The sequence below is a fragment of the Anomaloglossus baeobatrachus genome, chromosome 10 (genome assembly GCF_048569485.1).
Source record: "Anomaloglossus baeobatrachus isolate aAnoBae1 chromosome 10, aAnoBae1.hap1, whole genome shotgun sequence".
Taxonomy (NCBI): Eukaryota; Metazoa; Chordata; class Amphibia; order Anura; family Aromobatidae; genus Anomaloglossus; species Anomaloglossus baeobatrachus.
The window spans coordinates 42,451,193-42,465,943 of record NC_134362.1 but is presented as its reverse complement, the minus strand read 5'-3'; the positions used below and the strand labels follow the sequence as shown (position 1 = coordinate 42,465,943).

Here is a 14,751-nt window from a genome sequence, read left to right as displayed (position 1 = left end):
TTCAGTGCTGCTGGGTGTGTGCTGACAGATAAGCGCACGTGTCTGTCCAGTGACAATGTGGACAGACTGACATTCATCAAAATGAACAAGTCATGGATCCGCAAGGACTTTACTACCCCTGTGTCTTCCTGGGGAGAGTAAAGGCTTGTGGATTTGGAATGTGCTTGATAAAAAACTACCTGTCAAGTTTACAACTGGGGCACAAGTGCTGCCACTGAAGGGGTGGGTGTCTGTGTGGCCCAATTTTTGGAAAAAAGGGAGACTCCGCTTGGAGTAACCCTTGCTGTGTTTTTAAAAATGATCCAAGATGAACAGGTCTGGGATCAGCAAAAACTTTGCTACCTACCCCGGTGCCATCCTGAGGACAGTTAAGGATGGCGTATTTTTGAATGTGCTTGATGGAAATCTACCTGTGAAGTGTACAACTGGGGCACAAGTGCTGCCACTGAAGGGGTGTCTGTGTGGCCCAATTTTTGGATAAAAGGGAGACTCCGCTTTGAGTCCCCTTGCGGTGTTTTACATGATTTTAGAAGGGCATGCCATGCCTATATCTGTGTCTCGTCCTCTTTTTCCTCGTCAAGCTGTTTTGTTTTCGCATGAGAATTTGTTCTTGTCACTTTCCCATGTGTTTGTGTTGTCTTGTGAGTTGTTTGTCACCTTTTGGACACCTTTGAGAGTGTTTTCCAGGTGTTTTTATGTGTTTGTGATTGCCTCCCATTGTTTCCTATGGGGTTCGAGTGGTTCGTCGAACGGTTCACCGAACCGAACTCGAACATGGCCTCCGTTCGGCGAACCGACTCGAGCCGAACCGCGACCGGTTCGCTCATCTCTACTGACCACCGCCATGCCATGCACAAGTGGCTGTTCACATTCAGCTGCCTCACCCTTTTTTTTTACAGGCATTGCTAATTAAGCACCATACTTGGGTCTGGTCTGCTTATATTAGCAGCTTTTACACCAATCATATCCTGAGGTAGATGAGTTTGCTGTGGCTCCCTTATTTAGCTTCAAAAGACCTCCTAATTTAAAAAGTATCCTTGTTCGGGCTGACATAGGGTCTTTGATTCGTAAACCTAGACAGACTTTTTTGGCTACACCAAAGCAAGGGAATTTCCCCTTCCTTAGGTGTCCCCAGTGCTCCAATATGGTGAGGGGTAATACCTTTACACATCCTCATACTGGAAAAATCTTCCACATTAATCATTTTTTTACATGTGATACATCTTTTGTTGTGTATTTGCTTAAGTGTCCGTTCGGTCTCGGGTATGTTGGGGAGACTACCCAGCATATCCGAGACCGCATCGGTAAGCATAAATCCACCATTCGGTGTAGATTAATGATGTTACCGATCCCCCACCATTTTTTGACGCTGGGGCACTCCATTTCACAATCACAATTAATTCTTTTTGAGTTTCTTTTTGAGTTTCTCATTGATTAGGGAGCTATCTAAGATTGTCTACTATATATCATACCTATATGTGTATACGTGTGCGTATATGCGTGAATTATGTATATATGTGCATGTATAGCGTGTACGTGTGTGTGTGTATATATATATATATATATCTATATATATGTACATCATTTACATGTTTGAGAGATTTGGCGTTTTGCCATGAACATTGTGTAATATTGGTCTCTATATATGATATGCGTATTGCCTTCATTATATACCTCATAATTCTTTTTCCCTTTTTCCTTATAATTTACTACATATTTAATAGCTACTTTTTTACTATCGGTTAATATTAATATATGGTTAATATCTTTTTCAGACGCGTTAAATCACAGGAACGGTTCCTTGGAGCCGTTTCCCGTCCTCCTTCTCTTGCAAAAGCTAATGCGCATATGCGCGTCACCGGGTTCCACTACGCACGCACAGCTTGCGTTCCACTTTGATCACTGCTTGCACTCCATCACATGGAAATGTTTGTTTACACCCACCCCTTTTCACTATAAAAGGCTGCACACTTGTACTCCCTCACTCATTTTTTTTCCTGGACACTGATGAACACAGGTAATGAATTGAAACTAGCACCGTGTATCTTTGTATGGGGTTATTTATTCTCTTGTTTTTTCTTTTAGTTCATGATGACCTAATTGTCATTTATTACCTATGATGGTTTGACAATTGTTTACCCGTATTTATACCTTGTGATTATTTGGTGCTAGACCCTATATTTTTTTTTTCTTGGACTTTGTAATACCTGAATCTTCCTTGTTGTACATTATTGTGCCTCCACATTGTTATTAAGTGTTTAGTCACTAACATATGGCACCTGTTTCTATAGTTATAGGGGTTGAGATGGAACTCTGGGTTTCATTCGCTGCTTTTTCTGTCCTTGCAAAAAAAATTTTTATTACTGTTCCTTTTGTTGTACAATGCTCTTGCCATACGATTTCGATGGTATTATGCATTGTTGCATATTAATATGTTGTTTCTCTATATAGATGCATACACTATAAGCGTTCTACTATGATAACAGAATATGTTCTAGTATGAATCCATAATTATTCTCCTAGGTAAAGGAAAATTAATATTCAGTTTTCTGTAATGATTGTATCAATATGATGATTTTTGTAATATGTTTTTTCTATTATATAGTCATATAAAAAAACTATAAAAAACTGAAGAAGGCAAATAGCCGAAACGTTTTTGTTGATTCTTCATGTGAAAAAATATCTTTTCATCAATAAAAGAGTTATCATTTCATTTTTTGAGTGCCGTAGTTTACTTTTCTAATATACTATACAATTTACTCCTGAGCACCTAAATATACAGTGAGCATAGCTATACAATTGCTTATACTGATTGGGTGTCTGTGTGGCCCAGTTTTTGGAAAAAAGGGAGACTTCGCTTTGAGTCCCCTTGCGGTGTTTTACATGATTTTAGAAGGGCATGCCATGCTGATCTGTGTCTCGTCCTCTTTTTCCTCGTCAAGCTGTTTTGTTTTCGCATGAGAATTTGTTCTTGTCACTTTCCTATGTGTTTGTGTTGTCTTGTGAGTTGTTTGTCACCTTTTGGACTCCTTTGAGAGTGTTTTTATGTGTTTGTGATTGCCTCCCATTGTTTCCTATGGGGTTCGAGTGGTTCGTCGAACGGTTCACCGAACTCGAACGTGGCCTCCGTTCGGCGAACCGACTTGAGCCGAACCGCGACCGGTTCGCTCATCTCTACTGACCACCGCCATGCCATGCACGCCTGACCTTGGTTTGCAATATATTCCTTCTGTTGGTGGCTGTTCACATTCAGCTGCCTCACCCTTTTTTTACAGGCATTGCTAATTAAGCACCATACTTGGGTCTGGTCTGCCTTTATTTATGGTTGCTGGTCTGGAACTGTGAAGGTCAGTTCTGACATTGTCCTGGTGTGTGTGGCATCTCATGCACATGCTGGGACCTGGGCTGCCTGTTATTCACAGCTGCCTCTTTTTGCAACAGGGAAGCGGTTGTATATAAGTTACAGGTATGTTTGCTCCAATATAGTTCTGCTTTTAATTTATCTAGGAGGCCGCATTGGCACATGAAATACATAATATAGAGTAGGACCCCCCTATTGAGACGTGACGTGGCAGGGGTGGCTCAATAAATTGATCAATTATTAGCTAAAAATCTCATTTTGTATTATAGTACAGTTGGAATAAATCTGTGAATTTGCACTTTTTATATGATGCATGCCACATTCAGATCATGCTTGCTCCCCTACCTCTTTAATGCTAACTCCTGGACTTGATGCAGCTGACAACAAGCCCCCCAAAATTTTACCCCGATTGCCTATTGTGATGCGCCACTTCTGGGGTGGCTGCAGGCTGGTATTTTTAGGATGAGACGGGCCAAATAACTATCAACCTTCCCAGCCTGATAATATCAGCCCTCAGTTCTCTGCTTTCCCTTGGCTGGTTATCAAAATTTGGGGACCCCATGTAATTTATTTTTTTTTAATTTATTTATTTTAGTTCAAAGCAGCGACCTCCCCCATGCTGTTTCCTTCCATTTTAGCGATTTTAGGTGGGTTAGCGAATTCCAGCACCTTTCCCAAAAAATGATATAGAAAGATATCAAAACTAGTTATGTACCCCAATAACAACAGAGATCTATTCCATGAACAGGGATGTCCAAACGTTTGATCAATGCGGTACAAATATTCCTACTGTGTTTATAGAATGTGTATGGTAAATCAGTCGGATTTTGTAATTTGTCACCCATATATTGAAAGAAAGGCCGTGAGAGATATGGCAGTGGCAATATTGCCTGTAACTTACATTTTCAGAAACATTCATAAAAGTATACAACTAATGCTTTTAATATTTTATTTTAAAATAATGCACTTTAATATTTTTTACATTGATTTTGCAGAGGAAGCGGAAGCCAGTGTAATACAATGCAAGTTAGCGAGAACATTAATCCAGTTTGGATACATTTTTCCTGATTTGGCATTAAAGGACTGTCTGGGATCAACAAAAATTAGCCAATGCATCTCTAGTGCACCCACTCTGCTGGTTATTGGTCATCATGCTGCAGCCAATCATTGGCCTCAGCGGTCACACCCATGTGACAGTGATTGGCTGCAGCAGTCATATGTTGAGATGATGCAGTACAGTTACCAGGTGATTAATGATTTCATTTTTATCTCATGGCTTCCCCCCTCTTAGTCTATTTTTGTTGATTCTAGATAACGCCTTTAAACCTATCACAGATATTAAAATTCAAGGACACATTTTTTTAGGCAGGACAATGAAATTTCTTCTTTTTTGTCTTGGACGCAATGGCACTTACAGGTTTCTCTGCAACGCCACAGATATTTTTACCAAAATAGAACCGAAAAAATCCCTGGAGAAGAGAAACTGTCTATTAGTATTCATGTTATTGTCATCATTTTAGCATACCAACAATTAAAGGGAATCTGTCAGCAGGTTTTTGATATGTAGTGAAGTCAAGAGATTTCAGCATTCGTTTGTACAGGTAATTGCAGTCTTTATTCAACTAGCATCTGGACGTTTCATCCTTTCTCAGGCTTTCCACAGGTGTGCAAATCCTGGGAAAGGCTGAAATGTCCAGACGTGAGTTGAATAAAGATTGCAATTATGCAATTAGCTGTACAAATGAGTGCTGAGATCTCTTGACTTCACTACAGACTGATATATCCACGTGCACTGTTGCCTGGTGGGAGTGCTGATCTTTTCTCTTTTTGTTTTTTGATAAATAATCTGAGAACAGCATGATATTTGGGTTGAGACCCTGATGCCAGTGATGTGTCACTTACTGTGTTTTTGGTTAAAAAAAACCCCAGTGTTTTATCAGCAGGAGATTCTCACTACAGGACTAGATGTCTGGTGCCTCCTGGTCCAACCCCACCCCCAGCAGTGATTAGCTTCTTTGTGTCCATAATCAGTGTGCACAGGAAGCTGCCAATCAGTGCTGTGGGCGGGGTTATACAGGGCTCAGCATTCCAAGATCTGCAGCACAGAAAACTGATCTTATCACAACTGCTGCACCCAGTAAGCTAAGTCATATATTGCTGCAATCAGGGCCCCTGTCCCTACATCACGCTGCTGTCAGATTATATAGAACATACCTGAAGGCAGATTCCTTTTAAGCCACCATCAAAGAGCCTGTTACATTTCTGAAAATGTGAATATGCTATAATTTCAAGCTATATGAAGCCCCCCAAAATAATTGCCTGTTATTAATAAAAAATTGCTTAAACCAAGCCCCTTTAATGCTCTGGTTTGTCAGTGTGTTTTGTGAAAATTGGGCTTCTTGATATGAAAAGTATAATGCAACGATAGATATAGGACTTTGATACATATAGAACAAAGATGAGATAAATATATCACACGCTGAATTTATTAAAATAGCTGTTTCTGCAGAAAGTAACTCATTTTAGCAATAAAAGTTTACATTTGCTTTAAAAACTAAACCAGGATATAAAGACTTTTAAATCCTCCTTCAATTGACAATCAGATGATCGCAACGGGTCTTGTTAATGTTATTAATACTCTCTCAAACTCTCTACATTGTCTTTGCATCCCCTGAACATTGCAGTCAACAAGCATGCATTATATTCACTCCTAGTCCCATGACTTCAGTAGCAACTGTGTAAAAAGAATTGTTGAAAGTGAGCAAAAATATAATTTATTATATAGCAATCAAAAAGGAGAGATGACAACGTGTCCTAAGTAGAGATGAGCGAACCGGCCGTGGTTCGGCTCGAGTTCGGTTCGTCGAACAGAGGTCTCGTTCGAGTTCAGTTCGGCGAACGTTCGACGAACCGAACTTGAACCAATAGGAAATAATGGGAGGCAATCACAAACACATAAAAACGCATTATAAATGTACACATACAGTTAATAAACATTGCCATAACACTTACCGGTCCCCGTGATCCCTCCTGCACTCTGTCTCCTGCCGCTATTCCATCCGATGATCGCTGAATCCTCCCGGTGACCAGCACTGCCAGCAGTGATGCAGGACCTATCGTGACGTCAAAATAGCCATGTGACCAGTCACGTGCCTGTTATCTCATTGGCTACAGACTGGTCACATGACTATGACGCGTCATGTAGGACCTGTCATTGCACTCTCCGGTACACGGTGCACATTTGTGTATCGCCGTGTACCGGCGACATGCTCTAGCACACGGTCGACTCCCCGTTCCGTTAGGGACCGGCTGACACAGCCGGTCATTAACGGAGATCACCGTTGCCATAGCAACGCAGTTAGCGGTGACGTCACCGCTAACCGCGGCTCCGGGAATTACATAATCGGAGCACCGTTGCTATGGTAACGCGTCTGTCAGCGTTACCGCTGTTACCGCTAACAGCCAGCGCACTGATCACTCACGGAGTGAAGGCTGCACGCTGCTTCCCCGTGCAGCCTTCACGGAGTGATTTCTGCACGGGAAGCAGCGTCTTCCCCCATGCAGCAGTGATGGAGCAGAGCTGCATTTGTTGAACGAGAAAGACAGAAGACCATGGATCGTGGAGGGCTGACAGGGGGTAATAAAGATGGAGTCTCTAATGTGTCTGTGTATTTATTTCTATTAAAGTATTTTTTCTCTGTGTGGTGTCTTTTTTTTAACCCTTTATTTGAAATTCTTAATGGCCGGGTCAAACGTGCCTGACATTAAGAATCTCTGGCTTAATACTAGCTAGTAAAACAAAGCTAGTATTAACTCATTATTACCCAACAAGCCACCCGGCTTCAGGGCTGTTGAAAGAGTTGGATACAGCGCCAAATGATAGCGCTTCTATGAAAGCGCCATTTTATGGGGCAGCTGCGGACTGCAATTCGCAGCAGAGGCGCCCAGAAACCTCGGGCTAACCTGTGCTGCGGATTCCAATCCCCAGCTGCCGAGTTGTACCTGGCTGGACACAAAAATGGGGCGAAGCCCACGTCATTTGTTTTTTAATTATTTCATGAAATAAATGAAATAATTAAAAAAAACGGGCTTCCCTATATTTTTGGTTCCTAGCCGGGTACAAATAGGCAACTGGGGGTTGGAGGCAGCCCGTGGCTGCCTGCTGTACCTGGCTAGCATACAAAAATATGGCGAAGCCCACGTCATTGTTTTGGTGGGCAAAAAACTTCTGCATACAGTCCTGGATGGAGTATGCTGAGCCTTGTAGTTCTGCAGCTGGTGTCTGCTCTTCTCCATACAGACAGACAGCAGCTGCAGAACTACAAGGCTCAGCATACTCCATCCAGGACTGTATGCAGAAGTTTTTTGCCCCCTGAAAAAATTATGTGGGCTTCGCCATATTTTTGTATGCTAGCCAGGTACAGCAGGCAGGTACGGCTGCCCCCAACCCCCAGTTGCCTATTTGTACCCGGCTGGGAACCAAAAATAAAGGGAAGCCCTTTTTTTATTTCATGAATTTCATGAAATAATTAGAAAACAAATGACGTAGGCTTCGCCCCATTTTTGTGTCCAGCCAGGTACAACTAGGCAGCTGGGGATTGGAATCCGCAGCACAGGTTGGCCTGAGCTTTCTGGGCCCCACTGCTGCGAATTGCAGTCTGCAGCCGCCTCAGAAAATGGCACTTTCATAGAAGTGCCATCTTCTGGCGCTGTATCCAACTCTTCCAGCACCTGCCTGCTATACCTGGCTAGCATACAAAAATATGGCGAAGCTCACGTCCTTTTTTTGTAGTTTTTTGGCAAAAAAAATAAAAAATGCTTCCCTGGATTTTCCATTGCCAGTGAAGGTAACACCAAGCTGTGGGAGTTAGCAGCCAGTAGCTGCTTGGATTACCCTTCGCTAGCAATACAAAAAATGCAGCGGGAGCCCATATATATTTTTTTTAATTATTTATTTAAATAACTAAAAACAAAATGGGCTTCCCTGTATTTTGATTGCTGGACATCACAGTGCTGTAAAAATAAATCTTTAAAAAAAATGATGTAGCGCTCCGCGGTATTTTTGATTTTCAGCGCAGATAAAGCAGACAGCTATGGGTTGCCACCGCCATCTACCTGCCGTTACCTTGGTTGGCAATCAAAATACAGGTAAGCCCATTAATTTTTTCTATTTAAAAAATAGTTAAAAAAAAAATGACGTTGGGTCCCCCCATTTTTGATAGCCAGCTAGGGTAAAGCAGACGGCTGTAGCCTGAAAACCACAGCTGGCAGCTTTACCGTGGTTGGGGATCCAATGTGGAGGTCCCCCCAGGCTCTTTTTTTTTTATAATTATTTTATAAATATATAATTACACAAAAAAGGTAGGGTCCCCCGCAAATTGGATCACCAGCCAAGGTAAAGCGGACAGCTGTGGTCTGGTATTCTCAGGGTGGGAAGGTCCATAGTTATTGGGCCTTCACAGCCTAAAAATAGCAGGCCGCAGGCACCCCAGACGTGGCGCATCCACTAGATGCGCCAATCCTGGCGCTTCACCCCAGCTCATCCCGTGCCCTGGTGCAGTGGCAAACGGGGTAATAAATCGGGTTGATACTAGCTGTAAAGTCACCTGAGATCAAGCCCAGCAGTTTGTGATGTCATGGCGTCTATTAGATACCCAACATCATGAACTGTCAGTACTAACAAAAAAAAAAATCGACAAAAGAAATTTATTTGAAAAACAGTCCCCAAAACATTTCCTCTTTCACCAATTTATTGTAAGAAAAAAAATAAAGGGGTCCCACGACGACTCTGGACCGTCTAGAATATGGGGGGGAGACACTCAGGGAACGTATCCCCCATTTTCTAGGAGTGCAGACCCTTCATGTGAGGAGTGTGGGTGCAATGAATCTGCACTCACTCTCCCCGGGTCCACAGCAGCAGAGTCCATGTCGTAATGGTTGCTACCAAAGCTGCAATGCCCTGCTCATGAGGTAAGGGCATGCCTAATCAGGAGAACTATTCTACATTTCCAAATATTGGTATTTGCTGATATTATTATTATTCCACCTACTATATATTGGGGATAGGATCTTGGAGATGGAATACCCCTTTAAGTCCAGTTATCCAGCTGAATGAATACTTAACAACAGAGCTCGCTATTTAGATGTGTTTTCTTGTGGTGTATAACGGACTCTCATGTTTGGTAGTCGTTCAGCAAGGAAACTATAAAAGCAAATCCCTCCATTTGGAAATGTAGTATATAGCTCTCCTGATCAATTATGTTCCTTACCTCATGAGCAGGGCATTGCAGTAATAATAATAATTTATTCATTTATATAGCGTTATTAATTCCATAGCGCTGTATGTCTTTGGAGTGTGGGAGGAAACCAGAGTACCCGGAGGAAACCCACGCAAACACGGGGAGAACATACAAACTCCTTGCAGATGGTGTCCTTGGTGAGAATTGAACCCAGGACCTCAGCGCTGCAAGACTGCAGTGCTAACCACTGAGCCACCGTGCCGCCCATTTAGCTTACAGATGCATAACCACCACTCACTGTGTCTTAACACAGGAAGCTGAGCTGACAGCCGCTCTGTGCATGCGGCAGCGTCTATTGTGAAGGAGAGGGCAGTGGGGGGATCAACGCTGCACAGGTACCGTGGGACACCGGGGAACACCGGTGGGGTTATAGGGGGTGACCTGGCAGGGCCTGGGGAGGAGTTTTCTGTCGCATGTGTCATGGCACATGCGACAGAAATCAGAGGAGTAGGGTGAATGCGGCCGGCGCGCTGCTGTGCGCGCGGCCATCTTGGATTTCTGGGAGGGCATCAGGGGGGGCACTTTGGCGACACCGGGGGACCGGAGGGGACCGGGGAGGAGATTTATCATGTTTGTTCATGCCAGATGGGAGATAAATAATTTTTTACTGGCGCTGTCATTTACTGTAACGTGATCATCGGTGTACGGTGTATACCTGTGATCACGTGAGCGGTGACCGGAAAAAACGTCCTGAATCATGATCTCCAGGGTCTCAGCTAGCCCTGAAACCCCGGAGAATTTCTGACGCTGGGGGGCGCTTTTCACTTATTTCTGCCTGCTGTTTATAAACGGCAGATCAGAATAAGGCTACATTAACACTACCGATCCATTTTTGCGGTCTGCAAAAAACAGTCCTTTTTTTCACGGGTGCATCCGTGTGGCATCCGTTTCCGTTCCGTAGACGGTCCGTATGTCATCTGTTTGTCATCCGTGTGCCTTCCGTTTTTTTGTGTACTGCAAAAAAACTGGAGGGAAAATGCATAAATTTACCCAGGATCCATAGCTTCATCCTACATGAGGCAGTCACATGTTCACTCCAGTGCCATTTTCTACTGCTTTTCACAGCGTAGAGCGCTCTGGTGATTTTCTTGTGCTTGTGCACTTCATATCAGTCTTTTCTGTCATTATAATGGCAGAAAGACACATAATGTCCCATTCTCCGGCATTTTGTAATTTTGCACCCTTTGGTGCCTTTCATGTGGCACTAAGGGGTGCTTAGCCTTGTATTTAGCCAAAAAAAAAATACATTTAAAAAAAAAAATGACGTAAGGTTCCCCCTATTTTTGTAGCCAGCTAGGGTAAAGCAGGCGGCTGTAGCCTGCAGACCACAGCTGGCAGCCTCACCTTGGCTGGTAATCCAAAACTGAGGGCACCCCACGCTGTTATTTTAAATTAAATAAATAATTAAAAAAAAAAAACACGTAGGGGTCCCCCCAAAATTGGATCACCAACCAAGGTAAAGCAGACAGCTGGGGTCTGATATTCTCAGACTAGGGAGGTCCATGGTTATTGGACTCTCCCCAGCCTAAAAATAGCAGGCCGCAGCCGCCCCAGAAGTGGCGCATCCATTAGATGTGCCAATCCTGGTGCTTCGCCCCAGCTCATCCCGTGCCCTGGTGCGGTGGCAAACGGGGTAATATATGGGGTTAATACCAGATGTGTAATGTCACTTGGCATCAAGCCCTGGGGTTGGTGAGGTCATGCGTCTATCAGATCCCCGACATCACCAACCCAGTCAGTAATAAAAAAAAATAGACGACAAACACATTTTTATTTGAAAAAACACTCCCCAATACATTCCCTCTTTAACCAATTTATTAGAAAGAAAAACAAATCCAGGTCTCGTGTAATCCAAGGGGTTGCCATGACGATCCACACTGTCCCAGTCAATGAAGGCAGGATGTTCCCCATTGGCTGGGAGAGCAGTGCAGTGACCTGACCTAACATCAATGGGTCAGCCCAGGTCACTGCAGGGGATGACAAGTGCTGCTGTCAGTGAGGTACATTACCTGCGCTGATCTCCTGCACTGCTGACAGCACCTGTCACTGAGTTCAATGGCCGCCGCCTTCACAGCCAAGTATCGCGAGCGGCCCGTGACGTCACCGCTAGTCAGTCTCGGGTCGGAAGTGAGAGAAGGTGATGTGACAAGCGGCGGCCATGGAGGACAGTGACAGCGCTGAGGTCGGGACTTCATCACCGCAGGTAAGCCGAGCGGGACCATGTGTGCAGAGTGCAGGTGGGCGGAGCCATGTGTGCTGGCGGCGGAGTGCGAAGTGGGTGGCGCTGAGGACGTCAGTGTCGTGGACTGCTTGGCTGGGGACAGGTGAGTGTGAGTGTGTGTGTGTGTGTGTGTGTGTGTGTACATGCCGCGTGCAGGAGGGGGCGTAGTGAGCTGAGCGGGGAAGTGTGGGCTTCCTGCACGTAACTAGGATAAACATCGGGTTACTAACCAAAGCGCTTTGCTTGGATACCCGATGTTTATCTTGGTTACCAGCTTCTGGCAGGCTGCCAGCGATGGGTCCTGCACACTGTAGCTGTAAAAAGCCCTGCTTTTTGCTGCTAGAACCGTTCTTGAACGTGTCTAGAACTATCGAGCTTTAGCAAAAAGCTCGAGTTCTAGTTCGATCTAGAACAGCCCCCAAAATCACTCGAGCCGCGAACTGGAGAACCTCGAACCGTGAACCGCGCTCAACTCTAGTTATAAGTGTGGGGTGCCCTTTACGAATCCGTGGCATGGGATGTGGGAGTGCACCGAAGTAACATATTGGAAGCGAGTAAAGGCCACTTTACACGCTACGATTTCGCTACAGCGATCTCGTTGGGGTCACGGAATTTGTGACGCACATCCGGCCGCTGTAGCGATCTCGTTGTGTGTGACTCCTAGGAGTGATTTTGAATCGTCGCAAAAACGTTCAAAATTGCTCATCGGTGACATGCCCCCCTCCTCCCAATTATCGCTGCTGATATTTGGGCGATGTAGTTCGTCGTTCCTGCAGCAGCACACATCGCTACGTGTGACCCCGCAGGAACGAGGAACCACTCCTTACCAGCGTCCCGCCCGCAATGAGGAGGGAAGTAGGTGGGCGGGATGTTCGTCCCGCTCATCTCCGCCCCTCCGCTTTGATTGGGCGGCCGCTTAGTGACGTCGCTGTGACGCCGAACGGACTGCCCCCTTAGAAAGGAGGCGGTACGCCGGTCACAGCGACGTCACTATGCAGGTAAGTATGTGTGACGGGGGTGCACGATTTTGTGCGCGATGGGCAGCGATTTGCCAGTGTCGCACAGACGATGGGGGTGGGTCGCACGCTAGAGATATCGAGATCGATATCGCAGCGTGTAAAGCCCGCTTAATGGACCAGATTCAAGCATGTTGGGGAACGAAACTTCCACAAACACCACAGGCTCTGCTCTTCCACCAATTACGCCCCCCCCCCTCCCGAATCTGAATCTCAGAGTATGGTAGACAAAGTAAAGATTCCTAGAAATATCCATACATTTTTAGTGGTGGCTCTTCGGGCTTTGTTTAGTGAGTGGCTTAAACCAAACACTCCATCAATGGGAGCAATAATATCTCAAATGATAGAAGCAGAAAGGAGTAAAGAAAAGTCAGCAGGAAACGTTTTTCCGCTGTGGAAAAAATCTATTGGTTTTCATTATAGTCCTCAGGAAATCCTGAAAATAATTAGCCCTTTCCGCCATACAGAATGGTATTGTCTGGAAGACCTGGGAGGGACGTTGGGGGTTTTGGGACCATCATTATACACTTAGCATGTACCATATGGAGATGGTAGTCGACACCATAGCAAGAACATAATTGTAGAAGGGTTCACACTCTTAAGGGGGCTTTACACGCTACGATATCGTTAATGTTTGGTCGCCGGGGTCAAGTTGTTAGTGACGCACATCCGGCGTCATTAACGATATTGCAGCGTGTAATACTTACCAGCGACCTTAGGCGACCTCAAAAATGGTGAAAATCGTTCACCATGGAGAGGTCGTCCCAAAGTAAAAAATCGGTAAGGGTTGTTTAGCGTTGTGGTTCATCGCTCATGCGGCAGCACACATCGCTATGTGTGACACCGCATGAGCGAGGAACGTCTCCTTACCTGCCGCCGGCCCCAATGAGGAAGGAAGGAGGTGGGCGGGATGTTACGTCCTGCTCATCTCCGCCCCTCCGCTTTGATTGGCCGGCCGCTAAGTGACGTTGCGGTGACGTCGCTGTGATGCCGAACGTCCCTCCCCCATGAAGGAGGGATTGTTCGGCAGTCACAGCGACGCCGCCGACCAGGTAAGTATGTGTGACGCTGCCGTAGCGATAATGTTCGCTACGGCAGCGATCACAAACAATCGCATGCGCGACGGGGGCGGGTACTTACACGGACGCTATCGCTAGAAATTGCTAGCGATATCGCTACCGTGTAAAGCCCCCTTTATTCTTTGTTTTTGATGCTACCTTTTATTTTTTCTTCCCTTGCAAGGTTTACAGTTGCATTGTCGAACAAATAAATCTCGTGTATGCTGATTTTAACTATTTGACCATGGAACTGACGGTATAATTTTTTTGTTATGTTTAAAATTTTGAATAAAAAAGATGTTTTTTAAAAAAAAAAAAAAAAGGAGAGATGAAAAATTTGGTTACATCAACTCTCAGTAGAATTAATTGCCCTTCCATTGCTAATTTATATTTTCTCTGTTTTAAAAACTAATAAATGATATAGATATGACATAACTATACGGTAATGTAATATTTTATGGCTAGCACCATGTTGGGCTAAGAGGGGGATTCATGGCTGGGGAAAATCTAACGCTGTAGGATAAAGAAATAGAGATCAAAGACCTAGTAAAATATCACCGGCATTATATATATATATATATATATATCAGTGGAACCTTGGTTAACAAGAACAATCCGTTCTGGGAGTGTGCTCGTTAACCAAGTTACTCGCCTGGCAAAGCAAAATTTTCCCAAAGGAAGTCATTGCAATGCAGACAATTCGTTCCACAACCTGTTAAATGTCCCATCCTGGTCCCCTATTGTGCCATTCCACACACGTACAAACACGTACAAACATGTATAAACAAACAAACAC

The 14,751-nt window shown here is 44.5% G+C and overlaps 1 protein-coding gene across 2 annotated transcripts in view; it reads right to left on the bottom strand.

Annotated features, from left to right (window-relative positions):
• Positions 1-4,302: 4,302 nt before the first annotated feature.
• LOC142254494 (cathepsin W-like) overlaps positions 4,303-14,751 on the bottom strand; it is a 70,017-nt gene continuing 59,568 nt past the window's right edge. Inside the window, exon 9 of one of the 2 annotated variants that reach the window (XM_075325579.1) lies at positions 4,303-4,830. In XM_075325579.1, the coding sequence (XP_075181694.1) occupies positions 4,723-4,830 (108 nt within the window). In that variant the 3' untranslated portion in view covers positions 4,303-4,722. The remainder of the gene's footprint in view (positions 4,831-14,751) is intronic. The other variant, XM_075325578.1, reaches the window with a different exon arrangement.